This window comes from Homalodisca vitripennis, chromosome 6 (assembly GCF_021130785.1).
Source record: "Homalodisca vitripennis isolate AUS2020 chromosome 6, UT_GWSS_2.1, whole genome shotgun sequence".
NCBI classification, from domain to species: domain Eukaryota; kingdom Metazoa; phylum Arthropoda; class Insecta; order Hemiptera; family Cicadellidae; genus Homalodisca; species Homalodisca vitripennis.
This window is the reverse complement of record NC_060212.1, coordinates 101,192,985-101,217,476: the sequence shown is the minus strand read 5'-3', so window position 1 is coordinate 101,217,476 and position 24,492 is coordinate 101,192,985. Positions and strand designations below refer to the sequence as shown.

At 36.2% G+C, this 24,492-nt stretch overlaps 1 protein-coding gene across 3 annotated transcripts in view; it reads right to left on the bottom strand.

Moving 5' to 3' along the window:
• The window catches only part of LOC124364656 (MFS-type transporter SLC18B1-like), a 54,801-nt gene extending 30,543 nt beyond the window's left edge, over positions 1–24,258 (bottom strand). Inside the window, exons 1-2 of one of the 3 annotated variants that reach the window (XM_046820290.1) lie at positions 24,206–24,258; positions 2,576–2,951 (exon numbers count right to left, since the gene is read on the bottom strand). In XM_046820290.1, coding sequence (XP_046676246.1) covers positions 2,576–2,951; positions 24,206–24,234 — 405 coding nt within the window. In that variant the 5' untranslated portion in view covers positions 24,235–24,258. Of the gene's footprint in view, positions 1–2,575; positions 2,952–23,208; positions 23,461–24,205 lie in introns of those variants that run through there. The other 2 variants (XM_046820289.1, XM_046820291.1) reach the window with 2 other exon arrangements.
• Positions 24,259–24,492: the final 234 nt, after the last annotated feature.

The following is a 24,492-nucleotide window of genomic DNA, read 5'->3' as shown; positions in this document are numbered from 1 at the left end:
AAATTGTTGAATATTAATTTTGGAGAAAATTCAACCTTAGTTTACTTCAAAACGTGCATAAGTAATTGTTGATTTAAATACACCTTAGTAAAAATGCATATTAAAATCTTTATGTTATTTAAAATTCTGTATTTTGACAAAGTACAACTCGTCTGTATCTTGACGAGTTTGTTTCCTGTGTAAACTCGTGCTTTACGAACGAGGCTAGCCCCAGGTTGGCAATATGATTAAGCGCCTAGACAACTTTGTTCTGAATTGGGAAAAACGGGTTTCATCATACGGGGAAAAATTAGAATTACATGATAACTCAACATAGTAATACTGCCAAATTTACATAAAAAATAATTTTGCATTTTATTTATACTGAAAAACTGAGAAAAGAGTTTGAGGTTAGCGCACTGAAAACACTTAAATTGAAAATAATTCTTTATGGGCCCGACATATTAAACAACAGCTGCCATTTACACAGTAAGATAAAACTAAGTACTTTAAATTACAATAAATTAACTCTGTTACTGTCTAAGACCGACTGTTCTTAACAAGTACGAGCGTTACTGGTCTAGTGTGTTGTCATTGGTCAATAGCCAAAATTAAATTATTTAAACGTCAACAAAATTATTTACACTGTCATTTAACCTTTTAAATATTGTTATATTTATGTATGAAACGTTATATTACGAAAATTTACAACTATTGGGAGTTATTCAGTATTATGGATGGTGACACAGTTCAACAATGCTGACACCTCAAGTCTTTAGCAGAAAATAAGAAGAGGAGTTCGTTTTAATAATGGTACATTTGGTGCCTTGGCATTATATCCAATCCACCCAAAAAAAAGTTGCCCATGAAGTTTAGGGTGAAAGTATTCTAATTTTGGTTCTATCAGTAGGCTGTTGAAACCCGGTTTCCATTCTCAAATTTCGCCCTTTCATTAATCAAAGATGGACTATGGTACATGGTATAAAATAATACATGGTATAAATTATAGTAGCACCTTGTCTGTTTCTGTATTGATATTTTCTAAACTACTCATCGGATTTGATACGTTATTCATTGTTGGTTTTGTTATAAACTAGGGCAGGTTCCTAGTTATAGTACATCAATGTTGTAATATTAGAAAGTAGAACAAAGTTTGTATAATGCGATAGTTTATATTTTTCAGCGCTTTCATTGTTAATAATGACTAAACCTTAAGAATTATAATAAAATAATGTACTGCAGAATTGTACACTTCAAAAAGGCCTACAACAAGTCCACGGTGGCATATATATATCACAAAAAAATAACCATTTTCCTCTTTTAAAGTTTACACTTTCGTCAGCGTTTCCGAAGCTATAAATAGATAAATAAACTAGTCATATAAATGCATTAAGGTCTTATACGTAAAAATTAGGTCAAATTAACCTTTCAGCAAATAATTTCGATCAATAGTTTGGTAGACTGATGTTAAGTTTAAAAGCCCGCGTGTTTTGGTTGCGCGACTTATGACCAAAGAAAGGAACCTGTGCTGTAATTGGTCGAGAGGGCATCATACCACACTTCATTGCGAAGTATAATATTGAATTCTTAGAATAACTAATCATTAACTAAAGTTAAATAAACTCAATTTTAAGTAGAGTTAATACGTTAGTATACTTTGATATCTTCAAATTAGGAGTTATTGTTATTTTATTGTTATAACATTTTCTTTTTCAACAATTTAATCCTTTACTAGGATTGTTTTCAGTAACTATAGTAATTTATGTAGAAATTAGAAACTACACAAGTTTGATAACCCAAATTTGTTCTTGTAGGTTATTCTTACACCACACACACATACTCTTAACGTTTAGCTCAGTCCCATCTCTTCTTTTCGTCAAACGTTTTTGAAGTCTCAAACTGTCCATGTGAAGTCCATGTTTTGTTAGTATGCTAACTACCTGCCATATATGTACAGTAATACTTATGTTCGTTTCAGAATGTTAAAGATAAAAATCATTGATTGTTTATAATTGAATACAGAAATAATTATAAACATCAAATATATAATGGAACCGTGTGAAGCTGAACCGGGTCAGTAGTATAAAATGAAATAGAATGAACGTTGATTCAGTTCACTTTTTAAAATCATTCAAATACAACAAGGATGTTACCGTATTTTGGAAGCAACTTTGCCTTGTGTGTAGTATACTGATATACAGTTGTATTATTTTCATATAGAAAATGTATAATGTTGGTACCACTGATTAGGAAATAAACCAGCCATAACCGACCAACCACCACAGTTTCCATCTTCCTCTCCTTGTCCATGTAATGCCGTTATGTGAACATATTTCTGGAATGCCTCAGTATTTATTAATCCTGTTAATGTACGTATTTTGTGAGTGGTATTTAATCGTGATTATAACAAAACATTACATTGTGTATTTTAACAACCAACAGTTCTTTTTTACTTTATTAATCCCTGAAGTAATCTGTAAATCTCGTGTTTATTTCACAGAACAGACTTGCAGATATTTAAGTCACGTATCTATAACACCCCTTACTGTCCGGCCATAACAGAGTGGATTAAACGTACCAAAAGAAAACCACTTACCTCTTTAGGGAAGAATGGAGCTAATATCGACATGGAGCAGAAACTTAAGAAGTTGCCTAACGCTAAGACCAACAGGACTAGCACCTGTCGTCTGGAACAGTCCGAGAGTTTTAATCGTTTCGACTTGACGGGAGCAACGTCATCGTCTTGCGACTGGCAGTGGTGGGTCTCGGGGCACGGCTTCAGAACACATCTAGTGGAGACGGAGTGGGTCCGACAGAACAGCTGACGCTGCTGAGGTCCTGAGGGGTCCGAAGGGGAGCGGACCGATCTCTCGCCCGGTCGGCAGAAGTGGGTGAGCCGTTCGCTGGATTCTATGAGAGCCACCAAGGACGTGTCTCTGTTGTTGTTCATCGTGTGTCCGTCTTCAGCATCACTGTGGTCGGAAAATGTAATGTTAGCATGGCAGAAGTGAAAAGAAAGAGTTAAAAACTACATCTAGATGATATTTAAACGTAACAGTAGGGCAGATAAAGTGAAAACCCTTCACGCTATGTAGGCCTAAGCTCTGTGATGCAATCTTTTGGTAGTGTGATTGGAAACACTCCTCTTCCTAGGTATTTGTTTATATAGGCTAATTAAGATGAGCAATGCTATCGATTGTAAAAAAATTACAGAGGTTATAATTTGGATCCATCCAAATATGATTACTGCCAACTGACCATTAAAGACTTCCATTTCAAACTGAAAATATTCATATAACTAAACTTACTCAACAATTTTCTTGGTTTATTGCAGCCCAAGATGTTTTGTGAAATTGGAAAAAATGTTGCATATTGGAACGTCTAATTTCAAATAAAATAAATTCAAATCAGTTTTATTGCAGCGACAATAGTACATTGTTTAGCAAACGTCACAGATTTTAATCTAAAATTTCTTGCATTCATACTACAAAATTCTCATTCACACATACAATTTTACAATAATGCACCTTTCATTGTTCGCCAATATAACCCACTTTAAACAGCAAAATCAGTCGTGTAATTGGGCGGTCTTCCAGTTAAATGCCCCTAACTCCTCTGCATTATAAAATGCTTATGACACCAAAAGGTGTTTAAGGTGCATTTTTTACGCCTTGGGCGTTAGGAAATTTTTTATTGAATTTGGCAGTCTGTTAATAAAATTAATACCTGAGGTAAATTAAGCCATAATACGCCGTTATCAGTACCTGACTTGGGCAGTATTTTTCTAAGTATCTCAAGACATAAATGCCTGAGGAATTTTGTTGCGCAAACATGATTGATGTGCTCATTCCAAGTCAACCCTCGATCAAGGGATGAGAATGGATCCCTGGGGAACACCGTAACTCAGTTCTATTGGTTTAGACGAAAGATCTGATATTTGGACAACTTGGGATCTATGACTTAGAAATGAGCTAAGTAAGCCATTTAAGGGGCACGCCTCTAATGCCATGGGACCCGAGTCTGTCGAGCAGTATGCTATGGTCAACGCAGTCGAATGCTTTGGACAAGTTTAAGAACACACTCATTGTGTGTTTCCGACATTCTATTCCCTCTACAATCATATTGACAAGACTAACTACTGCGTCTGTCATCGATTTGCCCTTTCTGAATCCAAATTGTTCATTTGAGAGCTGACTGTATTTGTCAAAAAAGTCAAAATATCAAAAAATTGAGCAAAATATTTAGTAATGATGATATTTGTTTTAATTTAAACAATACAGTTATAGTTAAGTTTCAAGCTTCATTGTTTTATATTTCAAATCTACCCATTCATTCACACTTAAACGCATTTAGACATACATTTGTTAACAGTCATACCACTATTCACCCTCCTAAAACCATTATATCGGGATAGGAGTCAATTACTGAAGGTCCCAGTGGCATTGGAAAACCTCAATTGTGTAAAAGGCACTGGACGCCAAAAGGTGTTTTATAAAGGAAACACCTTTAGGAGAATCCTTTAAGGTGTAGTTTTCATTTGTTATGCAGTCAGGGAAGCAATAGATTCTTTTTATATCACATTGTGACGGGAAGTGTTTGAAGACTACACTTCTGTGTTGTTGAGTTCTATAGTTGTCCCTGTCTCTAGTTGCATAAGAATGGACAACCCTGCCATGAGTTAAAGCGCACTTTGGACTGTAGAAAGGGCCAAGTTCAAAATATAGAGGCAGAGTAAAGTCAATAATCTAAGGTCCCTAAATACTTACCTACACGGCTCTTTGGCTTTCAGTTTCAAAATGGTTACGACAGCTCTTTTTAAAGTCTAAATACCCTTTCTAGCATGTATTTATTTATAGCATGAATTTCCAAGGAAATGTGTGATTTGTTTCCTCTATGATTTCTTTATCCACGATCACAGTTATTTTGTTTGTTCGTTACATTGCAGAAGGCAATATTTTATGAATTTTGACATTTGAACTGTTTGAAATGCTTGTGAGTTGTTTACAAACTCATTGTATTGCAATTTAATGATTGACCAATTTGATTTATAATTAAGCTGCTGATTTGTCCTTTAGACAAATAGTCGTGTGCGTACATAATCATTTTACCATAGATTCAGTTCACATATAGATTAAAAAGAATCGGCCCAAGAATTGATCCCTGGGGGACAGCTTGAGTTACGTGGGTTTTGCCAGACTGGATATTCTCAAACTGTACACTCTGGGGCCTGTCTCTAAGATATGACGAGATCCATTTGTGTGACATACCTCGAATACCGAATTTCTCTAACTAGTGCAACAGTTTCGCAGCCTTGGTGCTCGCAGCCAAAGGCTTTGGGAAAGTCAAGAGATATCTGAACACATGTCCTCTCTCCTATTTAAACCCTTCGACAATAAGTTCCACAAGGCTTGTGACAGCATCGACCGTTGATTTGCTTTTACTAAATCCATATTGCTCAGGATATAAGATTTAAAAACGTTAAAATAAATTTCCATTCATACTAAAAACATGTTTCCAAAAGATTTGCAGATGGTAGGCAAAATTGAAATTGGACGACAATTGCTGATTGTGAAGGAAACAGGATTTTCCATCGTTCAGTGATACAAAAAAATCAGTAACACTTACTGAATTACAGTATGTTAAAGATTTTGTTCATTACTGAACGATGACAAATGTCCGGAAAAATGCTGTTTCCTTCTCAATCCTTCCATCGTCAAAAACAAACTTCAAACAAAGAATTGCTGATCATGCAAGGATCAGTTTAGAAAACTGAAGTGATTTTTGCTGTTGTAAATAACCATTTGAAATGTGTTGATTTTGAAACATCAGATTTTGTCTTGCGAGAAGCCATCCATGCTCAGAGATGACAAGTATCTCCGGTGCAAGCTCTTCACAAAGAGCGTCAGCTCATCAACCTTGTTCGTAGTGGATTGAGTGTTTAGATGAATCTATTTGAAGATTCCATTTTTTATTTTGAGAATTGCAAAGTTGTTGATTTCGAATTTTCGTTGTTTTTGAACCATATTCTGGTGCCCATCCTACTTTTTATTATTCTGTCAAACAAGAGGTGTTTTAGACATTCATTTTGATAAATGGATGCTATTGTTGGCAGATTCTTGTGTAACGGCCACGGAGTAGATGTTGTAGAAAAGGGAGCGTGTTGGATTTCGGTGCAGTGAGGAGTCTGAGCTGACGATGCCAGTTTCACGGTAGCAGCAGGAGGCACTATTAGAGGCGGCATGAGCAGGTGGGGTTGGGGACCGAAACGATCACGACATACCAACAAACGCTCAACCGGCAGCAAAGTGCGTACCGTGATTGTTAAACCAGATCTACTCCTTCATACCGAACAGACAGCTTCTCGATGTAGGTTAACGAGGGCAACCTGCTGCTTTACGGCGTAGTTCATACAGAGGTCACGACAGTAGACACGAGCTGAGGCGAACAGTTAACTGTCGCTGTGGGTGTTCGAAGATTGTAGACTACTATTAGTCACCGTCAGATGCTCGGCCTGTTGATGTGCTCACACGTCGTCAATCAAGGCCGGTCAGATGACGGATCTGGTTGTCACCCTCGACGCGTAAATTAATATAATTATTATTATCTTTGGTCGTAAACTTAAGTTCGAAATTAACACTATGCTCACGTTTATTTTAGTATTCTGTTTACAAGAAAAAGCTCTTTTGGTTCGTTTGTTGAGTATATTCGTTTATCTGTAAACATATCTTTCTTTGTTTCCTCGACAACTAATCCCCAATTTATGGCCTGAACGCGTTCCCACGACTTGGTTAAGAAATTCGTGCTGTGACATTTACAAATGTTTGCCATGCCCCTGGGGTGATTGGCACCTTGAGCAAAATTGTCAACTTGCGCTCCCCCTTTTCCCAATCGGTCTATTGATAATACTGTGTTTTTCATTAGTCATGATATGCTTTTACATTTTTCGTTATAGATTACTACACCACAGTTTGATCTAATCTAATGGCATAACCCATCCCGACCTAATCTGACCTAGCTATTGTTATCAGTCAAGGTTAGGTTAGGTAGTGTCTACAGAATATAAAAGTGGTAGGCTATACGTATAACGATAAAGATCCATGCTTTTTACAAGCACTAGATTTACTAATTTGGTATATATAAACAGGACATTACAACAAAGTCTGATTGGTTTTTCTTACAAAACTGTTGTTACTTATTTACACAGAAAAACAAATTATCTATAGTATTGAACAATTTATTGAACAAGCTTTCTTTCTTGCTTTGAACTTTGAAAACTTGTTTATAATGTGAAAAAGTATGTCCTCTGAGAGTTAAGTTTTTCACAACTTACATTCAAGATTTTAGTTTGTCATGTGAAAGAGTTGATCTGTTCCCATCCATGACACGGCCTCTTTCTGCGGTACAGTTGGTGACGGGTAATGAAAGAAGAATCCTGAAGGACACCTAATGATTGGGAGATTTAGTTTTCAGATTGTTTTGTTATGTAATCTTATAAGTCAAACATTCCTTTGAAATCTTTCTATCCCACGTACATTTTAAAGTGATGGTACTCATTTTCCAAGCCATTATCAATATTATTAGGATACATTTCAAAGAGTTTGTTTGCACCCTGTGATATGTCCTCCTTCTGTGGTTAACTTTGTAAGAGAATGTAAAGTATTTCGAATTTTTTGGCCACATGTTTGTAAGCTGCTTTTCGTCTTGACAGGTGAATCAAAGATTGTTATGTACACTTGACTTTTGAAAACGGATATTTTATTAAGATTAATTTCAGCACCATGGCCCTCATCTGCAAAGAGGTGTCTTGTTCTGATTCTTTTGTAGTTGGAAGATTCAAATTCAACTTACAAAAACTTTTTGACTGCTTCTTCGTACTTACAAAACTTATATACCAAGAGTTGTACCCTTTGTAGTGTCCATGTGCTCTCTCTTTCGATGAGATTCAATTCTAATAGCTTTCAATATCATAAAAAATATCGACTACTTCCAAACCTATATTTGACTTGTCCTAAATAAAATGTTCACTAGTAAGTAAATAGGATAACAAATTTTGAAATATCCTTTCTTTGATGTACCTTTCTTAGAGTTGGAGTTGCTTTGTGTCTCCTACGATATTTAGGGTTCCTCTTTGTAAATATTGGCTGACTTTATGAAACCTTTTCAAAATGTCATTTCACAAAAGGGTAAGAGAAGCTAATTTCGAACATTTCAAACTGATTTTCAAGCGTTTTCGTTTCCACGTGAACAGCAGGCTTCTGAGTGGGGTCTACCATGTTTTTCGGTGATGCTTTAATTTCATGAAAGCCTTTGACAAGAGTCTTCACGGCATCAGATCTTGCGGACCACCTCGTATCCGATGAGGATTTCATAATAGGGGTTTTAATTATCTCCAAACATATCCTTAAAATTCCTCAGCTATAAGATGAGTTTTACAAAAGTGAACAGGGCTTAGACAAACCCAAAAAACACACTACGCCTTCTGTGCAGCGGTCAGCAGCAACAGGACCCACTAGGTTAAGTAAGTGTGCTGCACAGTGGGCAAAAGTTCTAGCCTGTAGGTCAGTGTAAGCTCCTGACATATTTTCCATATCATTATAGCTTTGTCCACGGCATAGTTTAATGTCCAAGTGTAATTCATAGTTTAGAAGTAAAACAGCTTCTTCTAAACCATATTCCTGGGAGGAGCTTGAAAGACATTCCTTTAGCTTAGCATCTTCGATGCAAACGTATCGTAAAACTACAGCCAATTGGTCTATATGCGAACAATCGGGAGTACAATCAACTATGAGACGTGCTGGGGCCGAAGCCCCTCGTTCCCACCTGCACCCCTGACACAAGTCTGTGACTTATCTACATGTCAACTATGAGAGCATGACTATGAGAATGTTTCACATCATCTGTCTAGTGTGCAGTACAAATCTGCCATGAGATGGAAAAGACTGGTCACCAATTTGAGCAGATAGGTAAGACACTTGTTCTTCTCCTTTATTTCCATACCGAACGAGATGTTGGGAAGGGAAAGAGCCATACTCGCCGATTAGTTTCAAAAACATCTGAGGTCGTTATATGTGGATCCTAAACATTCATTGTCACCCTGAAAAGGTAATCCTCTGAGAGAAATTTTACCACACGCAATCAGTCCTAAGCAATACGTTCCGCCAATGATGGACTTCCTGCTCTTATTGGGTTGAAATTAGAATACTTAATTATTTTTCCACTGTCTGTCTTCGTCCATTGATTTAAATGAGCATATTACAAGGATGGTCTCCTGATTGTTCTTGTCTTTAATTAATTAAGTCATTCCAATGTTCCTAAATCATTTTTCCGTAGGAAGGCTTTGTTTTCTTGTCGATGGGTTGAAATAAGCAACATGGCACACAAAAGAGTGACGACTAAGAGTAGAGTAACCAATTTATAGGATATTGGACTTATCAAAAAACAGATTTCTATGTTTGAACCGCGAGTCTCAGCGAACGAAGCAAAAATAGACAATTTAATACCTGCAGTGGAATCTATTAAAGAAAATAAATCAAACAACCCTGAGTCTATCATCAGTGAAGTCAATGATCGATCCCAGCGTGCCAAAAATGCTATTATAACACGGAATTCCAGAGCCTAATGGCAGGGATGCAAGGGCAAGGGTTGAACAAGATAACGGATCAGTTTAATTCTATCTTTCAGTCCCTTTATTTATCTAACCTTCAAGTGACCAAAGTAATCAGGATTGGGAAGCAGTCGCCAGATAAATCACGCCCAGTTAAAGTAGCATTCAAGGACGCAAAAGATGCCATTTCCCTTTTCAAAACTTTCCATCCAGACTCCTGTAAAGAAATCTTCCCAGGTTGCAAAATTTTATGTATCCCGCGATCGCACGCAAATTGGAAAGCGTTCTTATTTGGCTGAACTCAGAAAACACTCTCGACACTAGATCAAAGGCTGGTGAAAGAAACCTCACCATAAAATATCAGAATGGAACCCCTAAAATTGTTGCAATCTCAAAAAACTAGCTTCGATCAATGGACATCTCTTAGCTTATTACCAAAACGCTAATGGTTTTAAGAAGCAAACTGGAAGAACTAAAATTATCCATAGCCACATCCAAATTTGATTTGATAATTATCACTGAAACAAATCTCTCTGATGACATACATGATGTCGAAATATCTCCTAGTAACTATACCTCTTATCGTTGCGACAGATCGCATTTAACCAGCTCCAAATCCTGTAAGGGTGGAGTCATGGTCGCTATTAAAACAACATTGCATTCAACCCGGCTATTGTCTGGTGTGAGCAATATTGAGCATTTGCTGGTAAAGATTGAGCCCTTTAAGGGCATTTCCTGGCTCCTAGTAGTTTGCTATATCCCTCCTCAACAGCATGTGTCCAGTTACAACAGTCTTCTATCGTCCATTGAAGAGGTGTCTACAGAACATGAATTCCACGAAATTATTGTAATCGGGGATTTCAACTTACCCGGTGTGGATTGGGCAGATCCTCTAAATTGTGTTCATACTCCTGCCTCCAGAGTGATGCTATCTCTCATGGAGCTATACGACCTTCAACAAGTTAATTCTATTTACAACGGAAGAGGAGTCCTGTTGGATCTAGTTCTATGCACAAATAAAAACACTATCGTATCTCTAGAAATTGATGCGCTTCTGCCTGCGGAGGAGAGGCAACCACCCTCCACTGTCCATTATCTTGCACTGCAGCACAGAAACACCAAGGGTTACACCACTAAACACTTTAAGCCTGACTTTAAAAGATGCAATCTTTGGGAAACTTACAATTTCCCTCTCAGTCGTAGACTTCACAGCCATCCTGAGTTTCCACTGATCTCAATGAAGCAACCGAAAAATTCCTTTCTACGATCGCTGAAGCAGTCAGGCTGAACTCACCATTGAGAAGAGTTGGTGTCTCACCATTTCCCAGATGGTTTCTCTGCCGAAAACAAAAGATCTGGTAATTGCAAAAAAACTCTACACAGACAGTATAAGGAGCGACCGACAGCCTGAAATTACCTTCGTTTCTCCAATATGAGAGCGTCTTGTAAGTTATCTGCGAAGAGAGACTACCGTCAGCACTTAGAGAAAGTGGATCAGGGAGTATCCGTGAACCTTCGTTTCTTCTGGAGCCACGTTAACGCTATTATAAACTCTTCCTCGCTGCCCTCACGCATGTTTCACAACGACATTGAATCAAAGGAACCTCAAAGGGATGTGCGAACTGTTCCACGGATTTTTTCTCCTCAGTGTATACGAGGCCCACGGAGATATTTATACCTGTTAGTGGTGACCACTTTGGAAACTCCATTTTTTTTCAAGAATCTCACACCAAGAAGTATTGAGCAAGCTGAGGAAGCTCGATGAGACCAAAGGATGGGGCCCTGATGAAATTCCCCCCGATGGTTTTGAAACATTGCGGTGGTCTGTTGGCGGGGCCAATTTGTGATCTTTTTCAATGCGTCACTGTCATCTGGTGTCCTTCCCAGAATCTTTAAAATTAGTCTACGTTGTTCCCCTTCACAAAAAAGGGGCCATTGAAGATGTTGCTAATTATAGACCAATCTCGATTTTGCCAGCTATTGCCAAAGTTTTTGAGAACCTCTTTCTTGACCGTTTAAAAAGCATAAACTGGCTGGCTTAATCTGCCCACAGCAGCAAGGTTTTCATGAGTGGGAGGTCTACTGTGTCGAACTTAACGCTATTTCAGTCCAAAATACATGAGGCTTTTTTCACCGTCAATAATCAGTTAGGTGCCATATATCTGGATTTCTCCAAGGCTTTCGACACGGTAGACCACACACTACTTTTGAGAAAGTTCAACTATTTCAAGGATTTGGAAGCACGGAAATTAAGTGGCTGACAAGCTACCTCTCAAACCGGCGTTCATTTCATCAAGTTTGCTTCGGCCCACTTCATCAGAATTCATTTTCATACTCTGGATTTCCCCAAGGATCGCTGTTGGGACCCTATCTCTTTTCACTCTTCATAAATGACCTTCCTGAAGCTCTACAATGCGACTCACTTCTGTTTGCTGATGATGTGAAACTGTTTTCCATCGTATCCACTGAAGAGGACTGCCTACGAATCCAGAAGATCTTTGTGCGATCGACCGCTGGTGCGAAGAGAACAAAATGAAACTCAACACTAAGAAATGCCAAGTGATGACCTTCCATCGGAATCTCTCCCCCGTTGTCCATGAGTACAATATACGCAGTGAGCCCTTAAACTCGTGTACTGCAGGTAAAAGATCTTGGTATTACATTAGTACCTTCACTGAATCCTGAGTTGCATGTGCGAAACATTTGCAGCAGAGCAAACAAAATGCTTGGATTTGTCTCCCGCTTCTCAAAAAGGCTTAAGTGACACGGCTTTAAAAACTTATTGTGCTTTGGTACGCCAAATCCTTGAATATGGCTCTCTCCAGTGTGGAACCCCCACCAGAAGTTTCTCATAGATGAACTAGAGACTATTCAAAGAAGATTTATTCGAATAGTGGGTGTCAGGAGTGGTCTTCTCTATCGTCAGGTTCCCATCGGGGAAGTGTGTCTCGTGATCTGGGACTCCTGACTCTTGCGGATCGCAGATTCTCCGCTGACGTTGTACTGCTGTCAAAGATCCTTAACGGCAAGATCGACTGTCCCGATATGCTGAGCCAGATCCTCTTCAGGACCCCTTCAGCCACTCGCGTCGCTCCAGAGACCTGTTCGCTAGGCAGCAACATCGCACCAACTACGCAGCAAACGATACGATGTACCGACTTCAGAGTTTCTGGTAATAGCGTCGCCGACATCGTTGACTTTTTTGTGGACAGTATACCAGTGCTCAAGAGGAAGATCGCCGGTCTGCATGAGTTATCTGCCTAGGAGTTGCACAATGAGGGAAGACACTCGTTCTTACACTTTACCTGTACGTCTCTCATTGCTGTTATTTATATATTTGTGTCTTGTTAATTCTTGTCTATTCTTGTTTATTCATGGTTTTATTCTCATTGTTTCGTGCTAATTTATTGCTGTTATTGTTCGTTGTTTTTCCATAGTTCAAATCACGGTACACTAATAATTAATTACGTTATTGTCATTCATAGTTTATATCCGTTTCGTCACTTAAATAGTTTTATTAATCGTTATTGCTCTATTTGTCACTGTGGTTGTTTACTTTCATTGTTTAATTATTGTTCAAAACTGTAAAAATGGAGATGTCCGTTGAAATGTAAAATAAAATAAATAAATAAAATAGGACTCCCCATTGGAAAAAGTACACTTGACAAATTTGTGTAGAAAGGGAAACACTTGGTTCCGTTATTGTGCACACGCTCGGATCTAGAAAAATCACCTTGAAAATTTTGTTTGGGTGGATTTTTAGCAATGATTAACAATTGAAGACAAAGTGCTGTCCCACGTCGTAGGTTCATTTATATCAACATCATTAGTAAAAGCTAATGAATCTTCAGTTTTGACAATTTTTGATTATATGCCCATCTATATTTTCTTGATCTTTATTAATTTTCAAGTCAGTTGGATACAAACAAGCTTCATTATTTTAGGCTAAGTAGTCCATTATTGGACATGGGACTCTTCAAAATTCTCATTTAGACCTAGAGCGTCCTCGCTTGAGGTAGCTGTAGAAGAAGTAGAAGCAAATCTTGGAGTAAAGAAGTTCTTACTCGCTCAAGTTCTTATTCCTCACTTTACTTTTTAGCAGCACCCTTCCTTACTCAGCGCCACTTAGTTTTTTTGCTGATATTGAAATAAAACTCTAAGCTCATCACACAATCCAAGTAACAAAAGAAAATAAAACTGTCCTCGCTACTCCCACTACCTTCACGTTAACGATCACATATTATAGAATAACAAATAGATTGAGGTTAGGTCAGGTAATGTTGCGCGGCGCTCCGGCGCATGCACCAGTCCACCGGTTTGGTGTTACAGAACAGCGCAGTGTCTGACCGCCTGTCATGTATTGCTGCCACTACAGTTATATCACTGTTAGTGTTGCCACCATCAGCACAATATTATGAGCGATAAAAATGTGTAAAAACGTAATTCTTTATTTTAGGAGTACGTGTATACAACATAACTTCAGATTGTTTAATAATTCACGTGGACTACACTTTAAATATTATTTTATCATGCCTTTCATTATTATTTAATAACTTTTCTTTTTTTTTCTTTAACTCAAAAGGGTCGTCTTTTGTGCCCCCTAAAATTTGGAGCCCTGGGTAGATGCCCAGTAAGCCCAGTATAAGCGGGGGCTGAATAAAAAAGAGTTTAATTATGATGGGGTTACAAAAAGAAATGTATTACTTTATAATTTATATACTCGTGACACTCAATAATCCAAATGTTTACGGTACCGAGAAAAATGTTTCCGTATAAATAATTACGTCACGTGACAGCAATCTGAGTTCAACTTAGGTATGTGTCACTTTAGGCATTAATATTACAGAAAAACTTCAAATGCCTCAAAAAGTTGTTTAGGAGTATTTGGGTGGTTCAAAATTCTAAACATTTCTATCTTAGTAAATTTTGTTGAGTATCCTAATATCTCGTTAACGGTAGTATATAGTTAACCTAAGTGAATTATTATAATTTGTATTATGGCAAAAGTAACCAACTTAATCGTGTGACAAATCTCAATCCGAATTTGTCTTCTGATTTATCGGAAACTCCACCGAGGCCTGGAGGTACGAGGTACTCGTATAGCCACTCGCGATCCTGAGGCCATTTTGAAATAGAACTAAAAATAAATTATGAAATAAAAACAAATGAAAACATTTTTAGCATTACAGCGAGAAACAATATAAAAAGATCATTTGAAGCTGTAGCTCTAGGTCTTGAATAGCGTTCAATAAAAATACTGTTTCAGGTCTATACAGGCATAATTGTTTACCTCCTCCCTGCCTATCGGTGACCGAATTTCTGCAGAGTTGCTCATGAAGGGAGATGTCCGGCTGATGTAAAGCCGACTGTTTGATGACCTCTCACTCGGAGTAGTTCAACTATAAGCTATCTTTAATTTTCGCTTTCTTAATTAAGTATTGTTACATAACTGTGTTTTGAAACAACGTACACACTCATTAATTGGGATTTTCATAGACAAACATTCATGTTTTAAAACAGTAATATAGAGATGGCAAAAAAACTAATAAGGAATAAATATGAGATTTACACAAACAAAAGGACTCACTTTTCTAAGAGGTCATAATCTACGCAAGATCATTTACTTGACTGTTGAGCAATCGAAGGGACTGAAACGTTCTAAGAATTATTGTGTAATATTTATTTAAAATCTCAGACGACATGAGCAATTTGCAATGTTTTTTTGTTTGTTTTTTCTTACTTGTTTACACTTTTACTACCCAGGCTTATCGACTTAGGAACGCTACAGATATTATTAAGTTTCTATCTTAATTATTTTAAATTTATGTATATAATAGGATACTGAGGGGTTGAGAGGGCATCATAGCGCTAACTACGTCTCTTCAGTAAAGGCAATTTTTAATTTAATTTAATTGAATTCAAGTATCAACTAAACGAAGATCAATGAACATTCCTGGCAAAGGCGAAATCTAACCTCAACTCCTTGCTAACCTAATCTCAGTGTATTGTTACCTGCAAGTATATAGGGGTTATTGAATGTCAGAGTCGGAGGAAGTGTTGACTTTCAACAATGCGGTGAAGCCCTGGGAGCAGGCTTACCTGGGGGAAGCAGAACAACAAAACGTCTCGTGCACGCATGGCAGACAGCTTAGTCAGTGACACCTCTATTTATATTTGTTTACAATAAAAAAAAATTATTACACAAAAACACGTTTCAAGTATGGAATAACAAACTAAATAATAAGGTTACAATGCATAACCCTTTAATTAGGGTTTGTTGTTTATTTACTTTTTTACATGCACCTAGTCAATAGTTTAGACCCAGAAGATTCTAATAATGAAGATGAAATAGATGATGAAGGGGTAGAAACAAGACCACAACTATGGAGCTGTGGATTAAACGAAGATTATTAAGTCATACAGGTCTTTACAACAGCTCTCTGGATTCCCTAACTTGAACAGGCTCTACAATATTCTGCTTCCTCTCTTTATAACCAGCTGCTCAGTTGCAAGAGCTACGAGTTGGATAAAAATAGTAAAAACCGCGTCATTACAATCATAAGTGATACTTGATTGAACGACATCAATATTTAAGTAGCGAGGCTGATACTTTGAACCAGTTATTGTATGATGAAATAATTGATCAGTTTTCCATAACGACCAAACATGGAAAAAAGTTGTCAAAATATTAAACTCATTCAATTGGTTTTTGCATAATTTACTTTCACCTTTTTTATTTTCTTACATAATTTTCTGCTACAGAAGTTACTACATTAAAATTGCTCAGGTTATTTTATATTCAATAATCCAATTCAAACTTGCTCAACAGGAATAGAATAAAAGAAATATGGGGAGGGGGGTTTATTGGCGTCATAGACGTTGGGGGAATTGGCACCCTTGTTTTGTACTATTCCAAGGAAGAGCGTGACTTTGTGTGCACGCAGATGTGTTAGAGCTGACCTCTAGTAAAATAAACTCTTCACATTATTGTAATGTTAATAGATGATAAACGAGATGAGTTGACAGCATGTTAACTTATCAGCAATAGCCCTATGAACTCTGATTGATACACATTAGAAATTATTCCTTTTCTTTGATAATATCATTGTCGCCTTTCTAATTTGTAGAAATATAAATGTTTGTGTCAGTGATGTGATTTGAGCTTTTATATAGAGATTGTTGGATACCAGAAATGAGTAGCTGGTTGGAAAATTACCCGAATCCACTTAGGCTGGTATATGCTCCATGTTTTGGGCATAGTGTTTAGTAAAATTCAGCCAAAGTTCCATCCAAATATCTTTGAAATTGATTTACTTGGTAAAGTGGGTCAAATCGTTGGTTGAAGTTGTGGTAAAGAGTAGTAAGTTATGTTTATAAAAGTGCTCTTGTAATATTGGTGTGAAGATACCCGTTTGGTATTACTGGTAAGTGATGTATGTGGTGCCGAGAAACCGAAAACGTTATAACAGTCAAAAGTTTAGTAAAAAAAAAACACAAAATGTATAACTCGAAAACTGAAAAAATCATATAACCTGTTTAGGTTATTTGAGTACCTTTAGGGGTGCTATTTCTCTGGGCTTTTGCTTGACACCAACTTTTGGGACATTCTATATAATAAAAAAAACTAGCTCTCCATATTATAGTAATAACCGTTGGACTGATATACACAACATTTCAATATGTAGTAAATGATCTACGGGAAAACAGTTATGAACTAATAGAGATTTTGACAATTTTATAATTTACGAATGATAAAAATGAATAAATTTATAAACAACCAATTATATGAAAATAATTTTTAAAATAAACAAAGTTATTGATATTAGATTTGAATTATTTCTATTATGTTCAGTAAATTTACCCACTGTATAATTTGCTGGAAAATATAAACGGCCTTTTCTGTAGAATAAACTGTTATTCGATTATACTTCTATATGTCTATTAAGTAATGAATGCGATTTCTGCTTATGGCCGAAAGTTCCTAATCGATGTTTTTATTTTTATTTATAAAATTAGATATTTCATTTCGCCATTTCACACCACAATGACTTTAGGAGCAAGAATTATAACTGCTTTTTGGAATTTTAAAATCTAAAAATGTTATAAAACATATAGCAATTCCGACCATTTGTTGTTCTCTATCAACATTTTAATTCAATATTTTTTAGATTTTTTAAAGATTTTAATGGTACATGTGATTTATGCAGTGTTAATTGTATTTAAATTTTACCGTCAATCTTGGAGAAATTTTGGTGTTTGCATTTTTTAAAACAGCATTATCTAAACCCTTTTAGGTTAAAGTCTAAAATAGAATAATGTTAACAAAATTATAATTTACATTTTAGGTTTACTACCAAGACCATAAATGTAAACAAATGTTTCAGCCTCTTAGGTGAACTTCAGTTGATAATGTTAACATATTTAATGCAAGTTAAATTAGAATTATGTTTCATTATGATTATTATTATTATTTTCCCCTACTCAAGAATTTTAAAACGTTTTCCTTCATAACCTTACTCGTGATAATCATTTTAAACAATGAACAGAATTGGTTCTCGAGTTTAGCACTTAGTGTAAATATTTAGTGATTAATTATATTTATAAGATAACTCAAGGGGATTAAATATGAAATTATGTATGACTTTCTCTTCGGCCACATTTCACACAAAAGTTGCTATCCTTGAGGTTACAAGTTTCATCTGTGAACCTGATGTAAATGTGGCCTCAATTACTGCTGTACTTGCTTCAAATCCGTATTGAATTACACAATGTTTAAATACGATTCACTTTCAGCCAGGGTACCTTAAAAGGGCTGTGAATACAAAACCTAACCGAATAAATTGCCGATGGCACAATCTTAAAGCTCTATTGTAACAGAAAACTTAAAATGATGGAATCTACATTAATAAAATGAAAAGTATAAAGTTCTTACAGTAACAAATACAGATATTCTTTAGAATTCTAAATTTTCTATTTCTATAGAAGTATACACCTATTCAACGGAGAATGGAAGATCCTGACACGAGACTTACCAACTAATCAAAGAAAGAAAGTTCCATATCATCCAAGTGATACCATGTCATATCATTGTGTTCAATTTGCCACCAGGTTACCCATAAGGCCAATATCAAAAAGTAGAATTTTATTTTTACCTGTAAATTTTACCTTCTGACCTGCAAAATCAATAGAGATCTTACTTAGACCAAGTTTCAAATCTCTAGAACATTTTTATCAAGAGTTATCGCATAGGAGTATATAAATACAGACAGACAGACATGGTTTAATAAAGACCTGTCGTCGTTAACAAGTAATGCTGTACACTGAGCATTTTTAGCAGTTGAAGTTTAATTTGCAAATTTTCTGCTTTAATTTGTTCACTTTATTGTAAAATGAATATGTATTAACGCGCCTGTGGAAGATTTAAACGAAATGTGTCTAAGGAAAATCGGTTTAGAACCCATTTGCAAAGTTTTGTTGTCCTCACCGAGAATCGACCCCGTGACCTCGCGGTTTGAAAGCCGCAGCTTTACCCATGCACTAAGACGAATTGCCTTTTTCTTTTTATTCAAACCGGTTTGCGTTAGACTTCTTTTATAACCGTATAATTAGTGTCAAAAATTGAGTTATGTAGTAGTGTTATGATTAGACTGTCGATTGCCAGCGAGGATGGTAACTCAGCCTACACATTGCAAATTACTGAATGAAATAAAAATGCATAAAACCGCTCAAGGCTTGCAAAACTTGTTTGAGACGCTCTTGGCATTTAATGCATTTTGTAATGAAAACGGGTTTCTGGTGGACCGCCCTATCTGAGGTCTGATTTACAAATTGAAGTGGGGGGGGGGGGGATCGGCGGCGAACGGTCGAGAAAGAGTGTTAAAATATACAAGGGATTTTAGGTGTTTCAAGTGCATGGATTGTAGCATATACCCGTTTACTGAACGTAGTATATATTATTTTACAAACATTTCATGTTTGATTTTTTACTTTACTTGTGCTTTAAAATAAATTGGAAAATGTGAATCCATCTTAAAGTTAATTAATTGGTTAGCAAATTTACGCAACATTAACTGTGATTTTTATCATATTTAATTAACATTTGCCTTTATGATATAGATTGATAGATTTAATGAATTTACAAATCTAATTTCTTATTACTTTGAAGCAACTTTTCCTCTGACAAAGACAAGAATACACCCTCTTAATTCTTCTAACAGGATCGTCACGGAGAGTCCCGAAATTCTAAGACTCAAGGATCAGCTACAGTTTTGCTATTCCTTTACAAAGGACTAGAATCCTCACATCCCTCCAGATTGGCATACAGAAAATTAAGGCGTTCCTATAAAAGTGCAATAAGGAAGTCTAAGTCGGATCAAACTCCTGAGTAGGATCTCTGAATCAGCAAATAAGACAAAAAACCATTTGGACTCTCATTAATGACAGCAGCCTTCCAGAAAAAAATAATAATGTTTTCCCCACTTTGCTTGATTCTGATGACAATGAAGTTAGGGATCCTGTCAGGGTTGCCAATATGTTTAACAACTTCTTCTCGACTATTGGTCAATACCATGACACCAGTGGGAAATATTTCTCATGGCCTAAGCGAGTCAACACAAAACTACTACACCACAATCTGTAACCAAGTCGCTGTTCTTGTCCCCCACCACAGAGCGGGAAGTATCGCGTGTGATACTTGCTTTAAAACCTAAGCCATCTTGTGGAAATGATGGACTATCGTCTAAGCTTTTCAGGCAGATCCATGATTTAATTTCTTCTCTCACTTGCTTATTTAATTAATTTATCTTTTTCAGTGGGTGAATTTCCTAATTCACAAAAAACACGCTATAGTCCACCCTCTCTACAAGAGAGGAGCTAGGAACGTTTGTAGTAACTTCAGACCTATTTCGCTGGTTACAACCTTTTCTAAGATATTTGAAAGAATATTTCTGGATAGATTGTTGTCTTTTCTGGCGAGAAACGGAGTTCTCTCTGCAAGTCAGTTTGGTGTCATTAAAGGAAAATCAACCACTGACGCAGTTGACTCTGTTATTTCATTTTTGACACAGGCTCTGGACTCGGGCAATTTAGCTATGGGATTGTTTTTCGACTTGACCAAGGCCTTTGATATGGTTAATCATAAAATTTTGCTAAAAAAACTTCACTTACTCTTGGCATTAGAGGTGTATCGTACTGTTGGATTTCATCTTACCTGCGTGGGAGTGGACGCAATCAGTTCAGCTTCCTTTTTTGGACAGCTATGGCTGTCAAAGAACAGCCTCGTCAAAACCATGTGAGGTAATAAAGAGGAGTCCCGCAGGGTTCAGTACTGGGACCAATCTTGTTCCTCTTGTTTATGAATGACCTCCCAAATTGCATTTCTGGTCCCAATGCCAAAATTTGTCTTTTTGCAGACGATACATCCCTCACAGTGAAAGCCCCAAACCACTTGGACCTCATGACTCTGGCTTCTGAAGAAGCACAAAAAATATCCCAGTGGTTTCAGCATAACCAGCTCGTAGTAAATAACGAGAAAAACTCAAATGATCCATTTTTTTATCAGAAGTTCTCAGGATTTGGAGCAAATTCCATTCCACTTGGGGGATGAAGAGATTTCATCTGGTAAGTCGCTAAAGTTTCTAGGCGTTCAGATTGACAATAAATTAAGCTTCCACGTTCATATTGAGCTCGTTTTGTAGGAAACTAAGCTCGGGGATTTTTGTTATTAGAAACCTGTCAAAGTTTGCTGATACCAGAGTGAACCTTGGCTGCTTACTATGGGCTTATCTACCCCTTTCTCACATATGCTGTAGTCATTTGGGGATGTGAAAGTGTACGTACAAAATTCGTTTTTAAACTCCAGAAAAGGGCGTTGAGAGCGGTTTTTGGAAAAACCGTGTAGAGAGCTTCTTGTAGGTCGCTTTTTAGGGAGGCAAAGGTTCTAACATTCCCATCGATTTATATCTTGTACTGCGTGACATTTGTTCACAAAAACCTCCACCTTTTTTGAAAAGGTAAAATCCCCTACACATCGTCACAATCTACGTCACTCCAATATGATTACCATTCCTGCCCATAGAACAAGTTTTTTTGAAAGACATTTATTAACCAGCGGCATTAAAACTATATAATGCACTCACACAGACTCTATGAAAACAAAAACAAGTCCTTCTTTTGAGAGGGAGGTTCAAGCGGCATTTGGTACAGCGGGCTTACTACAGTGTCAGGGGACTTTGTCGAGTGCTCTGGTCAGACTAGCTTAATATGTTAAGCTTTATGTTAAGACCAGCCACCTATGTAAGCTTTAGTTTGATTTATTTTAGCATTGACAAAAAACTTTAGTGCTGTTTAAATTATCTGACGTTTTTATATTTAATTTTATTGGGCTATTCTGAAAATAACTTAATGTAATTAACTATTACATAATATTGTTGACGCTATTTTGCAGTGTTCTACTGTCTGACAATAAAGAATTTTCTGATTTCTGATTCTTGTCAAAGATGTGCACTAAGGTTTTTGCTTGAAGGTCACATATAATAATATCCCTTTAGGTCCCTTTAGAAATAATATTGAACGGCATCATCAAGTAGTTTATAAGATATTTAACATGTTTATTTATCAAATTTGAATTATATTTTCTAAAAAATCTAAAGAAAAAAGAATTCTAAAAAAAATAAACTTTTCTTTTTAGTTTCCTGTGTCCAGTAGCTAAAATTGGAAACCTTTGGTACAAATACTAAATACTACAAATACAAATACTACTATATATTATATATATTAACAAGTAAGTGGTTGCGGAAATTGGGGTGATAATCGGCGAAAGGCCCAAAACTTTTTCGAATAATCATCTATGTAAAATGTATATAAAAGTATTCTTGTTTTCTTTTATTCTTCATTCAAATACATATGTCTATGTTAAAACAAACCATACAAATTATCAGATGGATGTCATTTTGATTGCTTAAGGGGGTTCGGTATGCCCTATCCTTCCCATGTTAATTTGGCCAATTTTATGTACCTTTTTCTCAGAAACCTTTAAAGCTATCATCATCAAACTTTAGGACACTACTATTTAGACCTTTGTTAACATTTAGAGTGGAAGACATTATAAAAATCTATTTTAAATTTTTATTAAAATTATAATTATAAATTATTTTACAAAAAATTAATAAATTTTTTATTTACAACAAATTAAATAAAAACTTCTTTTTTTTACTTTGTTCCGCTCTAAATGTTAACAAAGGTCTAAATAGTAGTGTCCTAAAGTTTGATGATGATAGCTTTAAAGGTTTCTGAGAAAAAGGTACATCAAATTGGCCAAATTAACATGGGAAGGATAGGGCATACCGAACCCCCTTAAACAATTGTAACTACAAAACACTTATGTACACTTGTAGGTTCACATATCATCATATTTTCATGGAATACTGGTGTTATATTGTGAAAGTTCGTTACTCCTAATCCATTACGAGCTTACGTATTATATTTCTTTATTTTGTATAATATTAATTTAAGTTATTTTGTAATTAAATTTGGTTATCTTAATACTAATCTGATTACAAAACCATGAAAATTGTATTAAATATTAACTTATATTTTATAAAATTCAAATAAAGTCATGGACTTACCCGAGTTATGTATGTAATGTTATCAATATAGAATACCTACTACAGCAATTATTAAGCACATACATAAAAACACTATTAATGGCTACATAACCTAAAAAGACAAGTAAATATCGATTGACCTGAGGATCGGCGTATCTCCAGAGGGTGGCATAGTGGCCGACTAGCGGCAGACTGGCTCTGTACACGGGACATGGCGCACTTTACACGGCATTGATAACTAGATCTGAGCCTCTCTTGTCTCGGATACTATTAAAGCTTCTGTATTAATAATCAGCTGATAACTTCTCGACCTAACTTTGATAATGACCTCTTCCCCAAACAGACCCATTGATACTAAAACCTGGAAACGTACTAAAATTACGTTATATAACGACGATCAGACAGACAGACGGTGTGGTTGGTGCCCGACGTTCGAACGTTCTCTTAAATTTTATATTAATTTGGCTTCCCGTTGGTCAGCGAGGCAACTGACCTAATACGCTGCCCAATAAAAACATACAGTTTCAGCTTATAATATCCTAATATTTCATCTACGCACTAGTCCCACTTTACACATTTTAATAAAACGGTATTGTTGGTCAGTTACCCAATCCAAACAGGTTATTTGTTTAACACAGGTATAAGAGACGCATATTATTTAGTGCTTTTGTATAAATTCTTCCCCCAAAACTAGTTTTGTGATACAACTATACTATTTATAATACAATCTAGAACTTCAGGTAAGGACAGATGTCAATTCGAGGTAGTTTTCTTATTTTATTGCAATTGACAATACAATTTTTCCGGACACTTGCCATTGTTCAGTGATACAAAGAAAATCAGTAACACCACGTTTCGAGATTTGCAATCCGATCTCTTCTTCAGGTAAATAACTAACCTAACACATAATTAAGTCAAAGTCAAAGTCAAAATTTCTTTATTGCCATAATAACACAAGTACATGCATTGGCTTGCGTCAAAGTAAATTAAAAATTAGGTTAAAATTAACTAATCATACCAGAGCGCTGTGACACTCGCAACCACCATGTTGTGTGTCAACTTCACTAACTCTAAAACACGCACTTAATAAAAAACAAAACACAACACTAATTATCAAAACTGAACTACAGAATACAGGCCACAACAGGTCTGCACTCCCCGACCAACCACCTACGACTGACCAGACCCAAAAAGTAAATGGCAATTGTCACGGCAGAAACAAGATGGCGGTAAAAATGAAAGGAACATGAGTGGGCCTTTTTTATTATTGGTTAATGATAAATGAACTTTTTCAAACCATACTGT